Source organism: Oncorhynchus mykiss, chromosome 27 (assembly GCF_057628025.1).
Source record: "Oncorhynchus mykiss isolate SJ-2025 chromosome 27, ASM5762802v1, whole genome shotgun sequence".
NCBI lineage: Eukaryota > Metazoa > Chordata > Actinopteri > Salmoniformes > Salmonidae > Oncorhynchus > Oncorhynchus mykiss.
The window spans coordinates 35,845,818-35,869,953 of record NC_143048.1 but is presented as its reverse complement, the minus strand read 5'-3'; the positions used below and the strand labels follow the sequence as shown (position 1 = coordinate 35,869,953).

The window sequence follows — 24,136 nt, the reverse complement described above, 5'->3', positions numbered from 1 at the left end:
AAATAATTCGAAAGTCCCACCCAGTTGACTACTTCAAAATATTAAAAGTCCTGGTGCTGCACATGCTAAAACAAAGTTAAACGTTTTCTCTGCTACCGCATGGCAAGTGGTACTGAAGCCATGTGTAGGACCAGAAGACTCCTCAACAGCTTCTACCCCCAAGCCATTAGACTGCTTTATTAATAAAAATCGCTAACGGACAATTTACATTGACACCCCTTTTTACTTAAGTAATTTTCTATAATAATATATATATATATTTTTTTACTCAAGTATAACAATTAGGTACTTTTCCACAACAATATATATATATATATATATATATATATATATATATATATATATATATATATATATATATATGCATTACTTAGGTAAAAAGGGGTGTCAATGTAAATTGTATATTGTGTATATATATATATATATATATATATATATATACATATATTTTTTTTTACCTTCACAATTCGATTACACCATTTACAGGGCGGAACTCTTATTTTGAAGGATTACTAAAAACACGTGACAGGAAGTGATTCACTAAAATTACTTGATTCACAGGTGAAGCAACCAAGTCCAGAGAATTGAACGAGTCAGCTCCAAAGCCAAGAGTTTAAGCTTTTTTGAGTGTGGGGCGGGGGGGGGGGAAACCAGCTGTAGCAGACATGTAGTTCGTGGATGACAATCGCTCTGTGTTTGAATCAATCATAAGTACTTTTTTCTTTACTCGAGTGTATTTTATCCAGTAAATTGACGTAAGAGGACGGCTTGGCTCGCGTTCTGTCATTGTGTATAGCTCGTGTGCTATGATTAGCTGCTGACAATGATCTGAAGTCTGCTGTGCTAGTGGGTTGGTGAGCTAGCTGAAGACGGGACCGGAACCATTACGTTACTTAGTTATCTTTATCCTAGTGTCTGTGTTATTCGACCACCTCGGCCCTTGCCTTGGATTGCCATTAGCGGGCTAAACAGAGCGGAAAATCATTTGTCATATGCAGCTAGCCAGCTAATTTAGTTCTTTATTCATGGAGTACAGAGGGTACTCTTTGCAGTTTGGACCTACGATTGATGACGTGCCTTTGATTCTACTGTAACCACGAGAGTTGTGATAAGAGCATCAAATGCAGAAGTATTGAAAGGTAAAAAACTACAATTTCATGCGTACCTAGAAAATCATGGAACAACTGACCCGATTACTTATGTTTTGATAAGGTTGGTTAGCCAGCCGTTTGTTATTGTTAATTAGCTGTTAACGCGTTAGCTATAATTGCTTGTGAACCATATCCAGCTAATATTGTCTTGTAATGATTTTATTGAAGTAGCTAAACATGTTAAATGTTTGCTAGTAGTATTATGTTCATGATAATGTCTAGCATGAGTCAACCACTGATTTTTGTTAGGGGCTGTAGTACAGGCTCTACCTGCCTATCTGACTTCTATACTGAGTAACTAGCCAAGTTAATGTCCCAGATATGGGCTACCAATCCTCCTTGTCCGATGATAGTTTGCTTGTAAAGTTTCCGATGTGATCTCATTTTACAATTTTTAGTTAGTTATTTTAGATTGTAATAATAATTTAAGTCATTGGTTTGAAATCTGAAGTTCAGTCATAGTTAAATCACTAGGCTAGTACAGTATCTAACGTTATACATTCATATGAGATGTCACTAAAACATTTCTTCTCCACCCTCTTCCTAGCAAACCTCCATTATGGATTTCAGCAAATCGTTGACCTTGTGGATTGTATGCTTATGCCTCCTGAGCGAAAGTTGGAGGGTCCAAGCCAGCTCAGACCACCATCATATTGATAATGGTGTGTCAGGTATGTAAATATAATTGAGAAATGTCCAAACATTATGACACGCCTGCAAGTGTGTGTTCATACAATACTCCATACACAAAGTGATCAAAATTGGTCACTTGTAAACTTTTGTTGCATTATCAGTGCACTAGAATCTCCAGTGCCAGTTTTTTTTTTAATTTAGAAATTGTGCCAGCTCTAAATGCAGCCATGCTGAGAATAGTTAGGGTATGCATTCTCCATTAAGCTCTGTCCTCGGGTGATCATGGCACACAGTCAAGTCAGGGAGTCTGGCATCTTGGTATTGTTTTTTTTTTTGCTTGTCGATTTGACAAGTCAGTCAAAATGTATTTTTACTTATCGTCACTAGTTTTGCCACAGCATTCAATATAATTCCAAAACGGAATGTGTGACACTATTGTCATAAGTTATGTAAACTAAACAATGTGACACTGAAGATGTTTGGGACTTGTAAGGAACAAAATGTAAGGAACATCATATAGGTGTCTAAGCCTCACGTCGGCTACAGTAGTACGCTAGACCTAGCCTATTCATTGTTAGTTTGAGACCAAACCAGTCTCCTCTTGTTCCATTTTGGGTGGGTATGTATAATAAGTCATATCATATTTATACAGCTGTGGGTGAACTGGGTGCCTGCCCATAATTTTATCAGCACTGTTTATACAGGGCTCCTATGATTGCACATGAACAGTGTTGATGTTGAACTTGTGGCATTTGTAATTTATCATGTAGTGCTATGCTTCCTGTCCAAGGGGCCCCTAACTATTGTAGGCCTATTCTTAAAAAATGGAGACATTTAGAAATGAATAACAATAGCTTAAAAGACTACTCTCTGCCATGAAAGTTAGCCTATTCTATACCACTTACAGTAATTGTGCCTCTACTTGAGGCTTTTTGATTTGACGTCATGCAATGAGGCCAGACTGTGTAAAGCTTCAGCAGAATTGGACAGGCCCAGTCATGAAGTGATACATGTTGGCTGTCACAGTCACCCATCTCCAATAAGGATTGTATTTGTGGTAAAACATTGAAGACTGTTGTAGTGGTGTGCTGGACCGGTTGGTGGTGAGACATTGAGTGAATGTGGCCTAGCTACCCACATATATAATGTATAGGCTATTGTCTGTGCTCAGAAACAGTTTAACTAGCTTGTGGCATTTGTGTGATGAAGAGACTCGGGGCCTGGAGAGGGTTGACTACTACAGACTACTGCCAGCTACAGTAAGCCTGGTTGGGCATCCTGGAGTCAGGATGGAAGCAGTCATTACACCAGTGAAGTGGTGCAGAGGGCAAGTGTGTGTTTAGTCTTCTACAAGTGAATACACAGAGGGTTAGATAACTTAAACCTCTTTGAAAAGGTAGTCTCGTATGTAAATATGTAATATCCATATTGTTTGCTAACCAAATGAGGAAGAGTGTGTGTGAGAGCTGCAGGTGATGATAAACGTCATTCTTTTTTCAATATAGAAGTGTTTGCTGAAGTCCTGGGCTGCAGTTCTGGAATGTAGACACTCTGGTATTTTCAAATGCACAGAAAACAGCCCAAAAAGTTACTTTTCAACCAGCACCACCACACCCTTGGGTTTTAGACGTAACCTTTTATCTAGTAGGCTGTGTTCAGCACATTGACTTGCGTGGGTTGATTTGGAGTCCCCAGCAGGATTTATGCTGTTAGATTGTTGAATTAAAGAACAGGTTGACCCGAAAAGGGTTTGTTATTTGGTTATCTGGAGCCATATTAGCCAGGAGGCTTTCATTTAGAGCTGCATTGTTATTGTCTAAGTAGTAGGTCTATTAGCTTCGGTTACTCGGTTTGCTAAAGGCTGTACGCTGGCACAAGATTGCTCAGATAGGCTACTCATTGCACCTGAAATGGGGACCAATAGGGGTGTGACTTTAGAGTCAAGCTGCCACTATAGATGTTTGAGATTCGCTGCCTTCCATTGCAGCTGTAGAGCCTCGTTATGGCAGAGGAAATACTGTTTTTGATCAGAAATGCTCCACCCCACTTTCTGCTGCAGTGCAGTGGCACATTTCTGTGGCATATGCTGCTGCCTGTATGTGTTGAAGAGAAGGCTTTACAGTCAGAATGTTAACATGTCTTAACAAGCAGCTATGGACAACCTGACAGAACGTCAGTTGATGGATTAGCAGCTTGTTGTAGCCTACATACACTTTTATTCATAGATGTATTTTGTTGGTGGAGTTCCCAGTAGAGTGGGAGGGTGTGTAACCAAGTTGGCCGTTCCCTCCTGCACAGAAAGGATTCTTGAAGTCAGGAACAGTTTTACTCCAAAATTTAGCATTTATTTGAAAAATAGATTGTTGTATACATCTATGGTTAAAATCAGGAAGAACAGGTAAGAGCATACATAACATGTTCTCTATTCTTGCGTTCAACTACTCTCACTGCCTCTCATAACCACACATACCTGTATTCAATCAACTTAAATAGGTGGGAGTGGCTACAATTATCTTATTAGCCAATCCTGACTCGACACATTCCTCACACAATTACACACAACTGTAGCAGAATATACGTTTGACTGGCAGGATGTGAAAAATGACTGCAAAACTGGACACTTTAACAAATAAACATGAACAGGCACACACACAATGGGGAATGTATGAGTCTTTAGGTGAGGATGTGTCAGCTGTGGTGGTGGTTGTTGATATGCCTGAGTATTATAGAATTGATTCCACAATGGCCAACTGTCTTGGCCTCTGTGGCTGACTGGCTCTAGATCTTGACCGGTCGGGTATGGTGACTTTTGTGGTTCCAAACAAGTTTAACAATTGACACCTTTTCTGTAGTTGCCTATAGCTTGGCTGCTTGATAGAGTGCAATTCCACAGCTTCACTTTTCTGGCTTTGTTGCCATTTTCTGTTCAGCCCTTTCTGCCGTAAGTCTTTGTCATAAATAAATCTGCAGCAGTATTCCATGCCAGAGAAGCCCCTGCCTGCCTTGTGCTGTGCTGATTCATGCCTATAAGTTGCACTCTGCATGGGCCAATCGGGGTAGGTCTTGCCTAATGCCTAGTATTGTAATACTACGAGTTGCCTTGTGCAGCAAATGGGAGAGCAAGCTGGAAATAAACACACACATACACACTTGTTGTGTGCTTCCTCATGATGGATTGCACCACACAGGAATCAATCTGATATCACGTTTCTTAGTGAGAACTGAAGACATTGTACTAATCTAGGCCATGCTCTATTTCATTTCTGTTTTGGGCTGGTTTCTGGGCAGGATAACCCACAGTCATACAAGCAGGAATATTTAGCAGACTCTTAGCTTTGATCTATCTGGTAAGCTTTTCCCCATTTAGGGACAATGCTGTGACTTCTTTCAGCCATTTTGTCTGCTTTTAAAAAATGTTTTATCCTGCTGTTTCATCATGTAGACTACATTTTATTTTTATTTTACCTTTATTTAACCAGGCAAGTCAGTTAAGAACAAATTCTTATTTTCAATGATGGCCTAGGAACAGTGGGTTAACTGCCTGTTCAGGGGCAGAACGACAGATTGGAGAGCTAGAAGGTACATTCTTTTGACCTGAGATTGTGAACTTGAAACTTAGAACATTGAAGCTTTCTGAAATGACACTTGGCTACACTGAAAATCTCTGTGGCTTAGAGGCAGCCTTGGCCATGCTCCTGCACACAGCCCAGAATGTCTGCAGACAGCAGCTCAGGCCAAACGAGGCTTTCCTGTGACTTGAAGCAAGGCCTTATCTGTGATCTGCTGAGGGGTTTTAATCCCCCAGGAGAGGGGGGGAAACTGCAGGCCAGGCAGGCTTAGATGCAACACAACAATTTCATAACCATGACTACACCCAGAGATACTCCCAGCATCTCACACCATTGTATACAACTTTCAAACAACTGAGTTGTTTTTGGTAACAAGGTTTACGTGTCATGCTCTAGTTGTTTTCCACCAGAAAATGGAGAAAGAGTAGAACCAGCTCAAATAACACTGTTATTTGTCCATTAGATGTTCATTGTTTCTTTTGAAAAATTATTTTATTATTAAAACAAGAGTTCAGTTCAAGTTACAGGGTTGACCTTTAATGAGGGACGGACTAAATCACTATTTACATGAAAGTTATTTCTGAAGATTATTATTTCTCAAAGCAAAAACATAACTTGTCCTTTACAATGAGGGTTAAAACTTGAAGAAATGTTGGGGTTAAGTGTGTAAAAATCTTTCTAGTAGTCGGAAAAACATGACGAGGGACATCTTTTACACTTTCACAAGTCATGTATAGAATCAAATTTGTATAGAATTTTTCCATGTGCTCTATATTAAAGGACACTTAGTTTAATAGGCCTTCTAGTAGGCTATGGAAAGGAAAATGACTAGTAAATAATCATGATTTGTATGTTTTGCCCTCATAGTTCCCCCTGGTCATTGCCTTTTCCCTCACTAGAACTCTACTTCCCTACACACGTGTTGCACTGGGATTGATGACATAATATCAGCACCCTGGTCACATTGAGTGTAGGCAACACTCTGCTTACACTGTTGAAAAGAAAGCAAACTCCTACCCTCCCCACCATTCTCCAATGTAACCATACAGCTGGACACAGCCTGGTTATAAATAGCCTCTTGCTAGGTTTAGTTAACGCTCAGCTAAATTTAGCATCCCTATGCTTTTGTGCTGTGAGCAGCAAAGCTCCCGGGTTACTATGTGGATTTGAACAAATGGCTCGGGATGGTTTCAAGGTGGACAGAGTTGTCTGTTGGCCTACCCATAAGCTGTGGTGTGTTACAGGTCGATAGCCCCTAGTCCTTCTGTATGATGTAGGGTTGGGCTCTATGCAGATGTTCATATCTTCAAACCGTTTCCCGTACCATCCTGGGGAAACGGTATTACCGGCAGTACACATGGGGCACTGCTTATTCCCCCCCCCCCAAAATAACTATGTATTTTTGTTTTGACGCACACAACTAATTTAGGCAGCAGGGATCTTGATCCAGGAGGGTTGATTGTCTCTGCTGTAACCAAGAAGCTTGATTTGAACGCTAGGGCTTAGCTAGCAAGTTACCAAACCAAATGCATAGCTGGAGCCCTGAGTTGGAGATGATTTATTTGGCACATCTTGGATAGTAAACTTCCAGTTTTTATAAGCAGTGGCGTAGCTTTAGGGCACCCCAAACTGTTTACCGCCCAAGCCTACTATGATTGAGAAAATATCAAGTGTTGTTGGGAGCCCTGTACAACTGCTGTCAAACGTCAGTCCGAGCTCTGACTCAGGTTGAACTTGTCTTTTCTCCCTCAGAACTCTGTCGCATCGACGAGCCTCGGTGCCACGATGAGAATAGCATCCTCAGTTTCGAGGCAATCCGCAGTATCCACAAGCAGATGGATGATGATGCTAATGGCAATGTGGACGTGTCAGAGACGGACGGGGTGAGTAATACTACCAGGTTCCCTACTCAATGTGATGTGTCAGACTGACAGGGTGAGTAATACTACCAGGTTCCCTACTCAATGTGACGTGTCAGACTGACAGGGTGAGTAATACTACCAGGTTCCCTACTCAATGTGACGTGTCAGACTGACAGGGTGAGTAATACTACCAGGTTCCCTACTCAATGTGACGTGTCAGACTGACAGGGTGAGTAATACTACCAGGTTCCCTACTCAATGTGATGTGTCAGACTGACAGGGTGAGTAATACTACCAGGTTCCCTACTCAATGTGACGTGTCAGACTGACAGGGTGAGTAATACTACCAGGTTCCCTACTCAATGTGATGTGTCAGACTGACAGGGTGAGTAATACTACCAGGTTCCCTACTCAATGTGACGTGTCAGACTGACAGGGTGAGTAATACTACCAGGTTCCCTACTCAATGTGACGTGTCAGACTGACAGGGTGAGTAATACTACCAGGTTCCCTACTCAATGTGACGTGTCAGACTGACAGGGTGAGTAATACTACCAGGTTCCCTACTCAATGTGACGTGTCAGACTGACAGGGTGAGTAATACTACCAGGTTCCCTACTCAATGTGACGTGTCAGACTGACAGGGTGAGTAATACTACCAGGTTCCCTACTCAATGTGACGTGTCAGACTGACAGGGTGAGTAATACTACCAGGTTCCCTACTCAATGTGACGTGTCAGACTGACAGGGTGAGTAATACTACCAGGTTCCCTACTCAATGTGACGTGTCAGACTGACAGGGTGAGTAATACTACCAGGTTCCCTACTCAATGTGACGTGTCAGACTGACAGGGTGAGTAATACTACCAGGTTCCCTACTCAATGTGACGTGTCAGACTGACAGGGTGAGTAATACTACCAGGTTCCCTACTCAATGTGACGTGTCAGACTGACAGGGTGAGTAATACTACCAGGTTCCCTACTCAATGTGACGTGTCAGACTGACAGGGTGAGTAATACTACCAGGTTCCCTACTCAATGTGACGTGTCAGACTGACAGGGTGAGTAATACTACCAGGTTCCCTACTCAATGTGACGTGTCAGACTGACAGGGTGAGTAATACTACCAGGTTCCCTACTCAATGTGATGTGTCAGACTGACAGGGTGAGTAATACTACCAGGTTCCCTACTCAATGTGACGTGTCAGACTGACAGGGTGAGTAATACTACCAGGTTCCCTACTCAATGTGACGTGTCAGACTGACAGGGTGAGTAATACTACCAGGTGCCCTACTCAATGTGACGTGTCAGACTGACAGGGTGAGTAATACTACCAGGTTCCCTACTCAATGTGACGTGTCAGACTGACAGGGTGAGTAATACTACCAGGTTCCCTACTCAATGTGACGTGTCAGACTGACAGGGTGAGTAATACTACCAGGTTCCCTACTCAATGTGACGTGTCAGACTGACAGGGTGAGTAATACTACCAGGTTCCCTACTCAATGTGACGTGTCAGACTGACAGGGTGAGTAATACTACCAGGTTCCCTACTCAATGTGACGTGTCAGACTGACAGGGTGAGTAATACTACCAGGTGCCCTACTCAATGTGACGTGTCAGACTGACAGGGTGAGTAATACTACCAGGTTCCCTACTCAATGTGACGTGTCAGACTGACAGGGTGAGTAATACTACCAGGTTCCCTACTCAATGTGACGTGTCAGACTGACAGGGTGAGTAATACTACCAGGTTCCCTACTCAATGTGACGTGTCAGACTGACAGGGTGAGTAATACTACCAGGTTCCCTACTCAATGTGACGTGTCAGACTGACAGGGTGAGTAATACTACCAGGTTCCCTACTCAATGTGACGTGTCAGACTGACAGGGTGAGTAATACTACCAGGTTCCCTACTCAATGTGACGTGTCAGACTGACAGGGTGAGTAATACTACCAGGTTCCCTACTCAATGTGATGTGTCAGACTGACAGGGTGAGTAATACTACCAGGTTCCCTACTCAATGTGACGTGTCAGACTGACAGGGTGAGTAATACTACCAGGTTCCCTACTCAATGTGACGTGTCAGACTGACAGGGTGAGTAATACTACCAGGTTCCCTACTCAATGTGATGTGTCAGACTGACAGGGTGAGTAATACTACCAGGTTCCCTACTCAATGTGACGTGTCAGACTGACAGGGTGAGTAATACTACCAGGTTCCCTACTCAATGTGACGTGTCAGACTGACAGGGTGAGTAATACTACCAGGTGCCCTACTCAATGTGACGTGTCAGACTGACAGGGTGAGTAATACTACCAGGTTCCCTACTCAATGTGACGTGTCAGACTGACAGGGTGAGTAATACTACCAGGTTCCCTACTCAATGTGACGTGTCAGACTGACAGGGTGAGTAATACTACCAGGTTCCCTACTCAATGTGATGTGTCAGACTGACAGGGTGAGTAATACTACCAGGTTCCCTACTCAATGTGACGTGTCAGACTGACAGGGTGAGTAATACTACCAGGTTCCCTACTCAATGTGACGTGTCAGACTGACAGGGTGAGTAATACTACCAGGTTCCCTACTCAATGTGACGTGTCAGACTGACAGGGTGAGTAATACTACCAGGTTCCCTACTCAATGTGACGTGTCAGACTGACAGGGTGAGTAATACTACCAGGTTCCCTACTCAATGTGATGTCAGACTGACAGGGTGAGTAATACTACCAGGTTCCCTACTCAATGTGACGTGTCAGACTGACAGGGTGAGTAATACTACCGGTACGGCAGCCGGAGGTCTCTCCCTCTGCAGCTTCTTCTGCAGGGGCTGAGCAGTTTTAGAGAAGGAGACACTGGCTCTGGTTGATGATCCCTGAAGCAGCCAGCCTGTGAATTAAGCACATATCTCTGGTACCAGTACTGGCTCAGAGCCGACACTGTGGAAGCCTGAACAAAACACGTGGAGCGTTCGGACCAAAGCAGCTCTGATGCCTGGGCACTTCTTAAAGAAATAATAGGTTTTTATGATCATGTTTTAGAATTTTATTAGGATCTCTATTAGTTGTTGCGAAAGCAGGGTCCACACAAAACATGACATAATACAGAACATTAATAGACAAGAACAGCTCAAGGACAGAACTACATTAAAAACAAAACAAGATAAGATAATTGTAACATCATGACACAACTAAAAAACACATGTTGGACACACCATACTAGGATTTTTAAAACATCAACTATTTGGCTACATTGTCAAAGAAACGGTATGATAACAGCACGGGGGCTGGCTAGAGATGGATGAAACATAATGTCAGCTAAGCCCTGTCGCTGCACTGCTATGCTGTTGCTCAAGAGAACTGGAGACACTCGATGTGTCCGGTATTACTTACAGTAGGCTCATTACATTGGAATATTGGTCGAGTGTTTAGAGTAGAAAGAGGAACACCTGATTTCCTGTTTTGTGTTCCTCCTCATCAAATGATGTGTCCACATCTGTTAGCAATGGAGTTATAGGTTTGTACTTTAATCACAGGTTTTCAGGCCAGTTAAGCTTCAGTGGAAAATGACATGTGCATGCTCAAACCTATAGATCTTCATTGACATTCACCTATTAAGACAATGTCTCAATCTTAATTGACATTGTCATAAAATACCATGTGTTTTCTAGCACCTTCTCACAGTGTGAGTAAATCATGGGGTTCCTGGCTGTTCCACACAGCCTCCTCTACTGCTTGTCATGAATTCTGTGATAATGTTACAAGGTCGGATGCACACTGCAGGCACAGGGACGCACAAGGCAAGCTTCTCCGTTGGTTATTCTCTGAGCAATCTAACAATTTGCAGTCTCCTAAGTCTACCTCAGGCTGGATGAAACGGTTTGATCCCTCTGCTCTGACATCATCCTATAAGTGACAGGCCACATAATCCTTCTGGCTGATTTGATTGACACCTCTCTTCCCTTCTCTCCCCCCTATGTGACCTCGGGGACCTCCAGTTCCTAAGGGAGGACCTGAACTACCACGATCCCAAAGCCAAGCACAACAGTTTCCACGGAGACGACCAGTTCATCAGTGTGGAAGACCTGTGGAATACTTGGAAGGGTTCTGAAGGTGCTGGAACTAACATCGTAGTGTTGCCTCAGCCCCCCACTCTGTCTCTGCTCTTTTCAGGCTAGCAGCACAAACAAGCCTCCCCTCCAGGCATGCTGCCCCACTCAGTGCATCCGTTTGCATATGAGAGTCTCAGACGATGAATCTCATTCCGTACACTGTGTTCTCTTCTCAGAGCTCTGTCGGTCCAGCCCTCCTTGTTTGATGTCTCACTGCTGACTGACACCGTGTTAGCTAGACTCCCTGTGCTTTGTCTGTTTTAGAGTACTGCACTGTATTTAAATTTTTATCTTCAGTAATTAGATTGAATGCTTGATGTTTTGTGTGGTGACTGTAGGTAAGGGAGAGTTCTTGCTGCCCAACCATCCCAGCTACAACAGTCAAACGTATTAGCTGGTATGTCAGCATTGTCAAGTAAAGTGCAGACCACTTAGCAGCTCAAGCATCCTGGCAGAGGGTGATCAGTGGCCCTGTCATCATAACATACACACACAGATAGCAACCATCCACACTGACGTACCACCTACGCCTCCTTGTCCTGCTGGCAGTATTCTGTCACGTTTATCATATACCGTTCATGGCTTTTCACATCTACGTTCTCCTCTTCTCTCTTCTCTTTGTCCCTCACCTCTCCTTCCTCCCGCTCTCTTAATCGCCTTCAACCCTTCCCTCTCCCTACCTCATTGCTCTTTCCCCTGTTTCTCCAAATCTCTTTCACCCCCCCCAATCACCTTTTTGGTTGTGTCTCAGTCTCTCTGCATTGCAGCTTCCTGTTGTGGCTCAGAGCGGAGGTTGGGAGCCAGGAAACTCTGTGCTCAGGCCAGCAGCATGCAGTAGCACATTAACCCAGCTAGCTAGCTAGGCAGGAGCACATTAATCCACCCAGCTAGCTAGGCAGCAACACATTAACCCACCCAGATAGCTAGCTAGGCAGCACCACTTTAACCCACCTTGCTAGCTAGGCTGCAGCACATTAACCCAGCCAGCTAGCTAGCTAGGCAGCAGCACCTTAACCCAGCCAGCTAGCTAGGCAGAAACACATTAAAACCTCTTTGGGCTGAGATCCTGCTAACGGGATCGATATGACAGCCAGTGAAAGTGCAGGGCGCCAAATTCAAAACAGAAAACCCACAATTAAAATTCCCCAAACATACAAGTATTTTACACCATTTTAATGATCTACTTCTTGTTAATCCCACCACAGTGTCCAATTTTCAAGAAGGCTTTACGATGAAAGCACAACAATTGTTAGGTCTGCACCTAGTCACAGAAAAATACAGCCATTTTTCCAGCCAAAGAGAAGTCACAAAAAGCAGAAATAGAGAGAAAATGTATCACTAACCTTTGATGAAGATCATCAAATGACACTCATAGGACTTCATGTTACACAATACATGTATGTTTTGTTCGATAAAGTTCATATTTATATAAAAAAATCTCAGTATACATTGGCGCGTTATGTTCAGTAGTTCCAAAACATCCAGTGATTTTGCAGAGAGCCACATCAATTAACAGAAATACTCATAATAAACATTGCTAAAATATACAACTATTATGCATGGAATTATAGATACACTTCTCCTTATTGCAACCGCTGTGTCAGATTTCAAAAAAACTTTACCGAAAAAGCACACCATGCAATAATCTGAGTACAGCGCTCAGACACCAAAACAAGCCATACAGATACCCGCCATGTTGTGTGGTCAACAGAAGTCAGAAATGGCATTATAAATATTCACTTACCTTTGATGATCATCAAAATGCACTCCCAGGAATCCCAGTTCCACAATAAATGTTTGTTTTGTTAGATTAAGTCCATTTATGTCCAAATATCTCCTTTTTGTACGCGCGTTTAGCCCGGTAATCCAAATTCATGACGTGCGATCACTAGATCCAGACAAAGTCAAAAAGTTCCGTTACAGTCCGTAGAAACATGTCAAACGATGTATAGAATAAATCTTTAGGATGTTTTTAACAAATCTGCAATATTGTTCCAACCAGAGAATTCCTTTGTCTTCAGAAATGCAATGGAACTAAAGCTAACTCTCACGTGAATGCGTGTGGCCAGCTCGTGGCTCTCTGGCAGACCTTTGACTCAGAGGTCTGCCAGAGGGCAGATTCCCCTCTCATTCGCCCCCACTTCACAGTAGAAGCCTCAAACAAGGTTCTAAAGACTGTTGACATCTAGTGGAAGCCTTAGGAAGTACAATTTGAATGAGTTGGAAAAACTACCAACTTCAGATTTACCACTTCCTGGTTGGATTTTTTTCTCAGGTTTGTGCCTACCATATGAGGTCTGTTATACTCACAGACATCATTCAAACAGTTTTAGAAACTTCAGAGTGTTTTCTATCCAAAAAATACTATGCATATATTAGCAACTGGGCCTGAGTAGCAGACAGTTTACTCTGGGCACCTTATTCATCCAAGCTACTCAATACTGCCCTCATCCATAAGTTAACCCAACCAGCTAGCTAACTAGACAGCAACACATTAGCCTAGCTAGCTAGGCAGCAGCACATTAACCCACCCAGCTAGCTAGCTAGGCAGCAACACATTAAACCAGCTAGCTAGCTAGGCAGCAACACATTAGCCCAGCTAGCTAGCTAGGCAGCAGCACATTAATCCACCCAGCAGCACATTAACCCACCCAGTCGACTAGGCAGCCTGTGCCCACACCACACTGCTGCTGACTCCCTGCCAGTCCTGTTTCCCCTACCCTGTCTTTTATTAAGAGATGGCTAACGTGTGTAGCTACATTTAACAGTGTGTTATGATAGAGGATTCCTCTAAGGGATTTTGGCTACACTCGTCTCACGGCGACACTCCTAAGATATAAAGCAGAATCGCAGATGTTCTCTGTGTGTGGGTCGGCGTTTGCTCAAAGTTGGCGTACAACCAGTGATGGAGATTACTGAGGCTCATCTGAAACAGTCAGAGAGGTAATATCATGTTTTTGTATTGCAGTGTGCAACTGGACAGTGGACGATGTGGAGAATTGGCTCATCTACGTGGAGCTGCCGCAGTATGTGGGCGCCTTCCGCAAGATGCACTTCAACGGGACTGTCATGCCCAGGTAAATTAATCCATAGCGTCCTTCATACTGATCCTCCTATTCTCGCTCTCTTCCTCAATGTGACTGGACTGGATAATCTCAATCTGTCTGTTCCCTCAGGCTGGCTGTGAAGAACGCCACTCTGACGGTGTCCATTCTGAAAATGCTGGATCGAAGCCATGTTCAGAAGCTGCAGCTCAAGGCCTTGGACACTGTGCTGTTCGGCGCACCACTCAGTAAGTGGATTATTATTTTTTACAATTACGTGACCTGTTAGTGTGTTTCTTTCAACCAGACCGATAAAGGAGAATTTCTATTGCATTCTGAAGCAACTGTTTGTGAATGTAATTATAAGAAGAAGAATAGTGTCTGCTCTGTTTCTCTCCAGCTGGAGACAGTTGGTTAAAAAAACACAACTCCAAACTGTGTTCATTAGTCTCAAGCAGCAGCAGTGCTGGAAAACACTAGTTCTTATTAAGTTTCCAGTTTTAATGTCACATGCACATTCAAATACAGTGAAAGGCCTTTCTTGCAAACTCTAAACCCAACAATGTGGTAATCAATAACAATGTAATACTCAAAATAACAAGGTAGAGCAAAAAAACACAATTAAAAAACTAAAAAAAGCTTGTCCCCCTATATGTTTAGCTAGTAATCGTCTAGGACTTCCTGCAGGCAGCCTTGTTGCTGCAGCACAGAATACAGTGAATCAGTATGACTCATTTCAATTCTGCTACAATGTCCTTTGATAAATAACAAACTGAGTATCACCGGGGCTACTTTAAGGCCAGAAACCACCATGCTTTCCCGTAAAGGAAGTGAAGCCCTCTTTAGGAAGGCTATAATTTGTGGTGCTCTGTGTGCCATACCAAAAGCCAGCCTGTTCCAGCCTCAGCAGAGAGAGCAGTACTATAAAAGAGGTGAGTTGATGCTCAGGCTGAGCTACTCTGTATTCTAGACACACCTCTCTGGCGCACTGAGACAAACACACCACACCTCTAGGGCCCTATAAAATCACACCTCTCTGGCCCACTGAGACAAACACACCACACCTCTAGGGCCCTATAAAATCACACCTCTCTGGCGCACTGAGACAAACACACCACACCTCTAGGGCCCTATAAAATCACACCTCTCTGGCCCACTGAGACAAACACACCACACCTCTCTGGCCCACTGAGACAAACACACCACACCTCTAGGGCCCTATAAAATCACACCTCTCTGGCCCACTGAGACAAACGCACCACACCTCTAGGGCCCTATAAAATCACACCTCTCTGGCCCACTGAGACAAATGCACCACACCTCTAGGGCCCTATAAAATCACACCTCTCTGGCCCACTGAGACAAACACACCACACCTCTAGGGCCCTATAAAATCACACCTCTCTGGCCCACTGAGACAAACACACCACACCTCTAGGGACCTATAAAATCAAACCTCTCAGGCGCACTGAGACAAACACACCACACCTCTAGGGCCCTATAAAATCACACCTCTCAGGCACACTGAGACAAACACACCAAAACTCTCTAAAATCTGTGTTGCGAATGGAATCATGGAATACAGAGATTTAAATGTACTGAACGTAGAAGGAATCAACTAAATGTATGGAACTTATTAGAAAAGTCCTACATTTTCCCAAGTTCCTCATCAGATATTAACAAAATGAATCGGTGATTTGTATTTTCCTGCAACATTTTGAAACAGCACAGGTATGCCCGTTTGTCCATGACATGCGCGTGTATGCCTACACAGTGTAGGAGTTAGTGATAATGCTAATGATAACCTTCTAGTAGAGATGGAAAGGCTTTCCCAGAAGCCTTCTCAATAAAATGTTAACTACAAAGTAGCCAATGCCTACCTGGCAGAATGATTATTTTCATCAATCCAGTGGCCATTTGTTTAGCAAATTCTGCAATCACATGAGCGCTATAGGAACATGGCTAACCAAACAACGGTCTCTTGCTGGTGCACACTTGCGTTAACAAGGTGCATGTCCCAACCTGGCACTAAGTCCTACTAGTTATGGAGTTAAAGGATCTGATAGGAAACAGAACATGTCAGTTGTGGAGCATGTGTGGACTGATCATGTGGAGAGCATGTGGAGCATGATCAGTCATTCCCACAGCAACCCTGGGCCTGGTTAAACAGGAAAAACACAGGACTAGGTTCCTGACAGCGATCTCAGTTACATATTTCAGCCTGTTGCAGCATGAGTCTTTAGGCCCCAGAGGCTCCTGCTGTATCAGTGGTTGGTCCTGTAGATGCACCTGTTTTCCCCATGGTTTTCCTTCTGTAAATGTATGGCATTCTGTTGGTCATACCCTGTCAGTGGGGCTGGGGCTTGAGAGAAACTGCTGATGTAATGTCACCATCAGACAAGGGGGTTCCTGGGAATCGTACCAGGGAGGGAGGCTCACATTCTGGGGCAGCACCACAGACAGATTGTGTGGAGTGGTGGCTCTATAAAATCTTATAATATTCTAATTCCGTTTGTGGTTCTCACTCTCAAAATCACACTTTTTATAAATGGAACATACAATTGTGTTCTTTTAAGTGCACAACAATGTTTAAACCACATCAGGCACTTTTCAGGTCTGTGAAAAATCTAAGAAATGTTCATTTTTGACTGTAGAACAAGAATCCGTGATCAGGTTATGTAAGGAAACCAGAATATTAATGTCGCCTTGGGCTTCCTCTGGCCTTGAAGTTCTGTCTGCTCTGCTCTCCATACTAGAGAACGGGGGGAGAAATAAAGGAGAATTGGGCTTGTTTTATAAGAAGGTTGCAGCAGCATCAGGATAAGGGTGAGTTAGAAGTCTGTCTGGAATGTGTCATTGTGTTTGTTTAGGGAAGAGTCTCAGCTGGAGGAAGAGAGGGGGTCGTCTGGACATGACAGACTGTCTGCACAGCAGCAGCATTTTAAGACATCTTTCACAATGGGCCCGTCAGAAATGGACATTACTCCTTGTCTTGTCTTAATGGCTGACACATTTACCAAAGGGGACCCATTCCCCAGCCCTGTTTATGACTTATTACATGCAACTGGAGTGTTCACCTGAAGAATACAAGAAAAAGACCGGTTTGAGCCAAGTCATTCCCAGTCTAATGGTCAGTTAAACATGTCACTTTGGACTTTCCGGGCAACATTCCTGCTAATCAGCGACCTGTTTTCAGAGAAATAAGAGGCTAATGGAATGTGTTGGAGGAAAAGACCGACATGCACAGTGTCTTTTGGAAAGTATTCAGTCCCCTTGACTTTTTCCACATATTGTTACGGTACAGCCTTATTCTAAAATGTATTAAATAAATACAATCTACATACAATACCCTATAATGACAAAGTGGAAACGGGTTTTTATACATTTTTAGCAAATGTATTAAAATGTAAAATCTCATTGTAATAAGTATTCAAACCCTTTGCTGTGGTACTTGAAATTGAGCTCAGGTGCATCTTGTTTCCATTGATCATCATTGAAATGTTTCTACAACTTGATTGGAGTCCACATGTGGTAAATTAAATTTATTGGACATGATTTTGAAAGGCGCACACCTGTCCTATATAAGGTCCCAAAGTTGACAGTGCACCTCAGAGCAAAAACCAAGCCATGAGGTTGAAGGAATTGCCCATAGAGCTCCGAGACAGGATTGTGTTGAAGCACAGATCTGGGGAAGGGTACCAAAAAATGTCTGCAGCATTGAAGGTCCCTAAGAACACAGTGGCCTCCATCATTCTAAAATGGAATAAGTTTGGAACTTCTAAGACTCTTCCTAGAGTTGGCTGCCTGGTCAAACTGAGCAATCAGGGGAGAAGGGTGTTGGTCAGGGAGTTGACCAAGAACCCGATGGTAACTCTGACAGAGCTCCGGAGTTCATCTGTGGAGATGGTAGTCCTTCTGGAAGGTTCTCCCATCTCTGCAGCACTCTACCAATCAGGCCTTTGTGGTAGAGTGGCCAGATGGAAGCCACTCCTCGGTAAAAGTCTCATGACAGCCCGCTTGGAGTTTGTCGTAAAGCACCTAAAGTCTCTCAGACCATGAGAAACAAGATTATCTGGTCTGATGAAACCAGGATTGGACTCTTTGACCTTAATTCCAAGCGTCACGTCTGGAGGAAACCTGGCACCACCCCTACGGTGAAGCATGGTGATGGTAGCATATTGCTGTGGGGATGCTTTTCAGTGGCAGGGACTGGGACACTAGTCAGGATTGAGGGAAAGATGAACAGAGCAAAGTACAAAGGGATCCTTGATGCTTATGTCATGATATCCCAATGTAGTCGACGTTAAAATGATTCTGTTTTTGTCAAATACCATATCTGTTTGGGTTTGTTGTGGTCCATTTGCAGTGTACAAATGATTTATAACTATGTTCCGCCCCCCGATAATCCGCTGAAACAATTTCCACAGCTGACTGTAATTGGGGACGTCTGCCCTAGAACTGTATAGCCCAGCTAGTTCCCCCTCGTATGGTTTTCCTGGTTGCTGTATCTTTGGCCCAACACCAGTCTAGTCATTCACCACTATCTGGCCAAGTTCCACTGTCAAGGACCAACTGTGTTTGTACTGAATTGTGTAGGCAAGGCTACAAGAGCCCACACAGAGCTCGTGATTCATGACTGAGGGCAAGCAAATATTGCTTGCCTAATGATGAGCACATTACCCTATGTCGGTGACATTTAAAGGGAGCCTTGTGTCAGGGGGATGTTGTTTTTCTATGAGACGGAGGGAGGTCTTTGTTCCATGTCAGTAACAGCCAGCAGAGAGAGCTTAGTGTGTAAGGCTTGTTTGTAAGTTGGCATGCCCTCTGAGCCTGTATAGAGAGGGATGCCAGGCCCAGACTTTAGCTGACACTCCACGTCCTCTTTTGTTTCACTCCAGGAAATAAGCGCTGTGTTTGCTAATAGTTTATGCTATGTGTTTGCGTAGATCTTATCCCTTTCCAGGCCCTACGGTGGCTCACAGCTTTAAGAGAATGGGCATTGTAATCCTTTGTCTCTCTGTGCTTTAAGGATGGTGGATCGTGTCTAAGGCGTTGTGGCTAATTTTACATGAGGGTTAGTTGCTGCCTGGCTGGCGTGCTGTCGGTGACTGAGGAATGGGACTGTTCTGGATCCCTTAGGATGGCAACATTAGGACATTCACACCTCTCTACCCCGGACCGAGTCAATCCCTCAGAGGACAGGAAGGGTGAGACGGTGGCTGTCAGGGCTGGGGGTTTGATTCGTTGCCTTGTGTAAATGTAAACTCCCATGTCCTTGTGTTCTCAACGTGTTCCTCAGCATATTTTAGCAGACTGAAATAGTGTGTTAATCTGCCTTTTATCTGGTTCTTTTGGCCTGGTGCCCCCCCCCACACACACACACTACTTTCACACACTTCTATTGGACAGACCTCGCCACAGTACAGTATCATGACTTGAATTCATTCAGTTTCACATTTTCACATCAGTTCACCACCATTGAGTTCTCTGGATGAAGGGACAGTCCGAAACCGTTACCGCCATACAATGTGTGCTATTCTTTAAAGGGATACTTTTAGGCAATGAAGCCCTTTATCTACTTAACCAGAGTCAGATCAGATGGTCTACATGAGTTTGTTTGCATCCAGTATGAAGGAAGTTGGAGGTAGTTTCGCGAGCCAATGCTAACAGTTACCATAGACTTCCAGTCATTGCGCTAATGCTAGGGGAAGTAAATAAAGGGCTTCTTTGCCAAAATCCTGAAGTATCCATTTAACCGAACACTTTTCTCTCTCCCCAGTGAATAGACATAACCACCTGAAGGACTTCATGCTGGTGGTGTCCATAGTGATCGGCATTGGAGGCTGCTGGTTCGCCTACATCCAGAACCGTTACTCCAAGGACCACATGAAGAAGATGATGACAGACCTGGATGGACTACAGAGGGCTGAGCAGAGCCTGCATGATCTACAGAAGAAGTGAGTTTGTCTTTCACTTCAGCCACTGTAGCAGAAGGAAGTAGGTCAATGTAAGCCCATAGAAGTAGTGACTGAATTATGTCATTCTAGAATTCTAATGGAGCCTCATTTATCTGCTGGTGTTTCATAGTATCAGCCAGTTCCATGCTATGTTGTTTTTGGTACTAATCTAGGCTCTCTCTATTAGGCCTGCTTCATTAGCAGATTAATCATTGGTTTGCTGTTCTCATAATAAAACGTCTCCTACTTGATGTCGTGGTGGCTTGACGTTGTGGTGGGAATTTGGGGACAGTCAGTGTCCATTTAGTCAAGAATTAGCAACTTTTTCAAGTTTGTCATGTTGAAAGGCCAATCCATAATCGAACGGAAACAAAGGTGTAGGTTTAACTGTTCTGAGACCATCAGTTGAGTTCCTCATTCTATAGATGTAGTATTTATTAGGATCCCCAATTTAGCAGCTACTCTTCCTTGGGTCCAAACTTTTAGTGCAGTCATTACGCGAGGACAAAAAGATGTGGAAGTGATCTCTGTGGAACAGCAATGAACATCCTCTGAACTAAGCCTCACAGCTGATAACAAGGGGAACTTGTTGTCACCTGTCCATGGAAATGATTTTTCTTAATGATTATTCCGCAAACAAATCTGAGCTAGCATATGCTTGTGCTTTGACTCGGAGAGAGAAACACCTTTTGAAATCTGAGCTAGCATATGCTTGTGCTTTGACTCGGAGAGAGAAACACCTTTTGTAATCTGAGCTAGCATATGCTTGTGCTTTGACTCGGAGAGAGAAACACCTTTTGAAATCTGAGCTAGCGTATGCTTGTGCTTTGACTCGGAGAGAGAAACACCTTTTGAAATCTGAGCTAGCGTATGCTTGTGCTTTGACTCGGAGAGAGAAACACCTTTTGAAATCTGAGCTAGCGTATGCTTGTGCTTTGACTCGGAGAGAGAAACTGAAGTCTTTGTTTTCTCCCATTTGGGATCTAGTGGAAGTTTACTTAAACTCCCCTTCCTCTTCCGTGGCCCTCTCTCTCTGTCTTCTGTCCTGGTCACTAGTATTATAGCTCAACTCCCCTTCCTCTTCCGTGGCCCTCTCTCTCTGGCTTCTGTCCTGGTCACTAGTATTATAGCTCAACTCCCCTTCCTCTTCCGTGGCCCTCTCTCTCTGGCTTCTGTCCTGGTCACTAGTATTATAGCTCAACTCCCCTTCCTCTTCCGTGGCCCTCTCTCTCTGTCTTCTGTCCTGGTCACTAGTATTATAGCTCAACTCCCCTTCCTCTTCCGTGGCCCTCTCTCTCTGTCTTCTGTCCTGGTCACTAGTATTATAGCTCAACTCCCCTTCCTCTTCCGTGGCCCTCTCTCTCTGTCTTCTGTCCTGGTCACTAGTATTATAGCTCAACTCCCCTTCCTCTTCCGTGGCCCTCTCTCTCTGTCTTCTGTCCTGGTCACTAGTATTATAGCTCAACTCCCCTTCCTCTTCCGTGGCCCTCTCTCTCTGGCTTCTGTCCTGGTCACTAGTATTATAGCTCAACTCCCCTTCCTCTTCCGTGGCCCTCTCTCTCTGGCTTCTGTCCTGGTCACTAGTATTATAGCTCAACTCCCCTTCCTCTTCCGTTGCCCTCTCTCTCTGGCTTCTGTCCTGGTCACTAGTATTATAGCTCAACTCCCCTTCCTCTTCCGTGGCCCTCTCTCTCTGGCTTCTGTCCTGGTCACTAGTATTATAGCTCAACTCCCCTTCCTCTTCCGTGGCCCTCTCTCTCTGGCTTCTGTCCTGGTCACTAGTATTATAGCTCAACTCCCCTTCCTCTTCCGTGGCCCTCTCTCTCTGGCTTCTGTCCTGGTCACTAGTATTATAGCTCAACTCCCCTTCCTCTTCCGTGGCCCTCTCTCTCTGTCTTCTGTCCTGGTCACTAGTATTATAGCTCAACTCCCCTTCCTCTTCCGTGGCCCTCTCTCTCTGGCTTCTGTCCTGGTCACTAGTATTATAGCTCAACTCCCCTTCCTCTTCCGTGGCCCTCTCTCTCTGGCTTCTGTCCTGGTCACTAGTATTATAGTACCCCGCACAGCTGCTTTGGTGGGGTGTTTCTGTATCGTGACAGGGGAGCGGAAAGTATGTCTTGCAGCATGGTGTAGTGTGGCTGTTGAATACAGACCAACAGGCTCATTCTCCATTCCAGGGCATGGGGACAAGCCAGGAAGGTGAAACTCTTTCCCCTGGCAGACAGACTGCCTGGCTGTCCTCCCCTTCTTTATGCTGCAGTCTAGGCTGGGGTGATAAACCGTAAACCACGATATTTTAGAAATCCAGATGGCATGATTTTCAATACCTTTAAAAAAAAAAAGAAGTTCTACGCCACTGGTTATAACAAGAAGTTAAGTATAACTATAAGAAATCTAAGATATGTCAAATTATATCCAGCTTCAGCTATGCATTTGGTTTGCTAACTTTCTAGCTGTCAAGATCAAGCTTCTTGTTTACAGCAGAGAGATTCAATCCCCTCCAGGATCAAGATCTCTGTTGCCTAAATAATTTTGTGTGTCACTGTTTCTTATTTGTAATATACATTTGAAGTAGTGCCTCTTGTATGCACTTCTGGTAACGCCGTATCCCGGTATGGTACAGAAACACTATGAACATTTGTAGAACACTAGTTTCTTGCCTTGACATTTCTGCCATTAGCACTGACTATATACATGCTTTCTGATGACAGGATGGAGATGGCTTATTTTCACATCCTCCTGTTCATCTATGGCTCAATCATGCTGACTCGTACTTGACGTAGGCCACAGGAGGCTGCTGACTGGAGAACAGCTGATTATAATGTCCAGAACTGAGCTAATGGAATGGCACCAAACACCTGGAAACCATGTGTGATACCATTCTACTTATTCCACTCCAGCCATTGCCACAAGCTTGTCCACCAGCCAACCTCCTGTGATGTAGGTCTACTGATCCACCAACCTAGCCATCTGATGTACTTGCTACCAGGTCATTGATTCTGCATGGGCGTGCTGTGTGTGTTCCATAGCCTTGCTAGCGAGAGCTGAGAGCAGCCCTGGAACAGAGTCACGTCAAGAGGCATAACGTCCCTCTCTCCCTAGACAGAAACGTTGTATATCACATCCTGTCATTTGGGAACAGGGGTTAGTAATGCCCTCCCTGTTCATTTACTGTGATAGTAAAACATCTCTGGCATTTTGTCTGTGTTTAAATCTATCTCACCCCCTGCTGTGGCACATTCAGATGAGGCTGCAACTCTCTGAAACACCTAGTGACTGACTGTCTTATAAAGCACAATAATTTGATGTGCCAATTAGATGGATGTATGTATGTCAGAGGTCGACCGATTATGATTTTTCAATACTGATACCGATTATTGGAGGACCAAAAAAGCTGATTCCGATGTATTTATGTATTTGTAATAATGACATTTACAACCATACTGAATGAACACTTATTTTAACTTTAATATAATACATCAATAAAATCAATTTAGCCTCAAGTAAATCATGAAACATGTTCAATTTGGTTTAAATAATGCAAAAACAAAGTGTTGTTGAAGAAAGTAAAAGTGCAATATGTGCTATGTAAGAAAGCTAACGTTTCAATTCCTTGCTCAGAACATGAGAACATATGAAAGCTGGTGGTTCCTTTTAACATGAGTCTTCAATATTCCCAGGTAAGACGTTTTAGGTTGTAGTTATTATAGGACTATTTCCCTCTATACCATTTGTATTTCATTAACCTTTGACTATTGGATGTTCTTATAGGCACTTTAGTATTGCCAGTGTAACAGTATAG

At 43.7% G+C, this 24,136-nt stretch overlaps 1 protein-coding gene across 2 annotated transcripts in view; it reads left to right on the top strand.

The window, feature by feature from the left end:
- Positions 1-524: 524 nt before the first annotated feature.
- Positions 525-24,136, top strand: part of stim1a (stromal interaction molecule 1a) — a 54,916-nt gene continuing 31,304 nt past the window's right edge. The window contains exons 1-7 of one of the 2 annotated variants that reach the window (XM_021588396.3): positions 525-1,139; positions 1,699-1,822; positions 7,106-7,236; positions 11,220-11,334; positions 14,302-14,410; positions 14,510-14,625; positions 20,157-20,334. In XM_021588396.3, coding sequence (XP_021444071.2) covers positions 1,711-1,822; positions 7,106-7,236; positions 11,220-11,334; positions 14,302-14,410; positions 14,510-14,625; positions 20,157-20,334 — 761 coding nt within the window. In that variant the 5' untranslated portion in view covers positions 525-1,139; positions 1,699-1,710. The remainder of the gene's footprint in view (positions 1,140-1,698; positions 1,823-7,105; positions 7,237-11,219; positions 11,335-14,301; positions 14,411-14,509; positions 14,626-20,156; positions 20,335-24,136) is intronic. The other variant, XM_021588397.3, reaches the window with a different exon arrangement.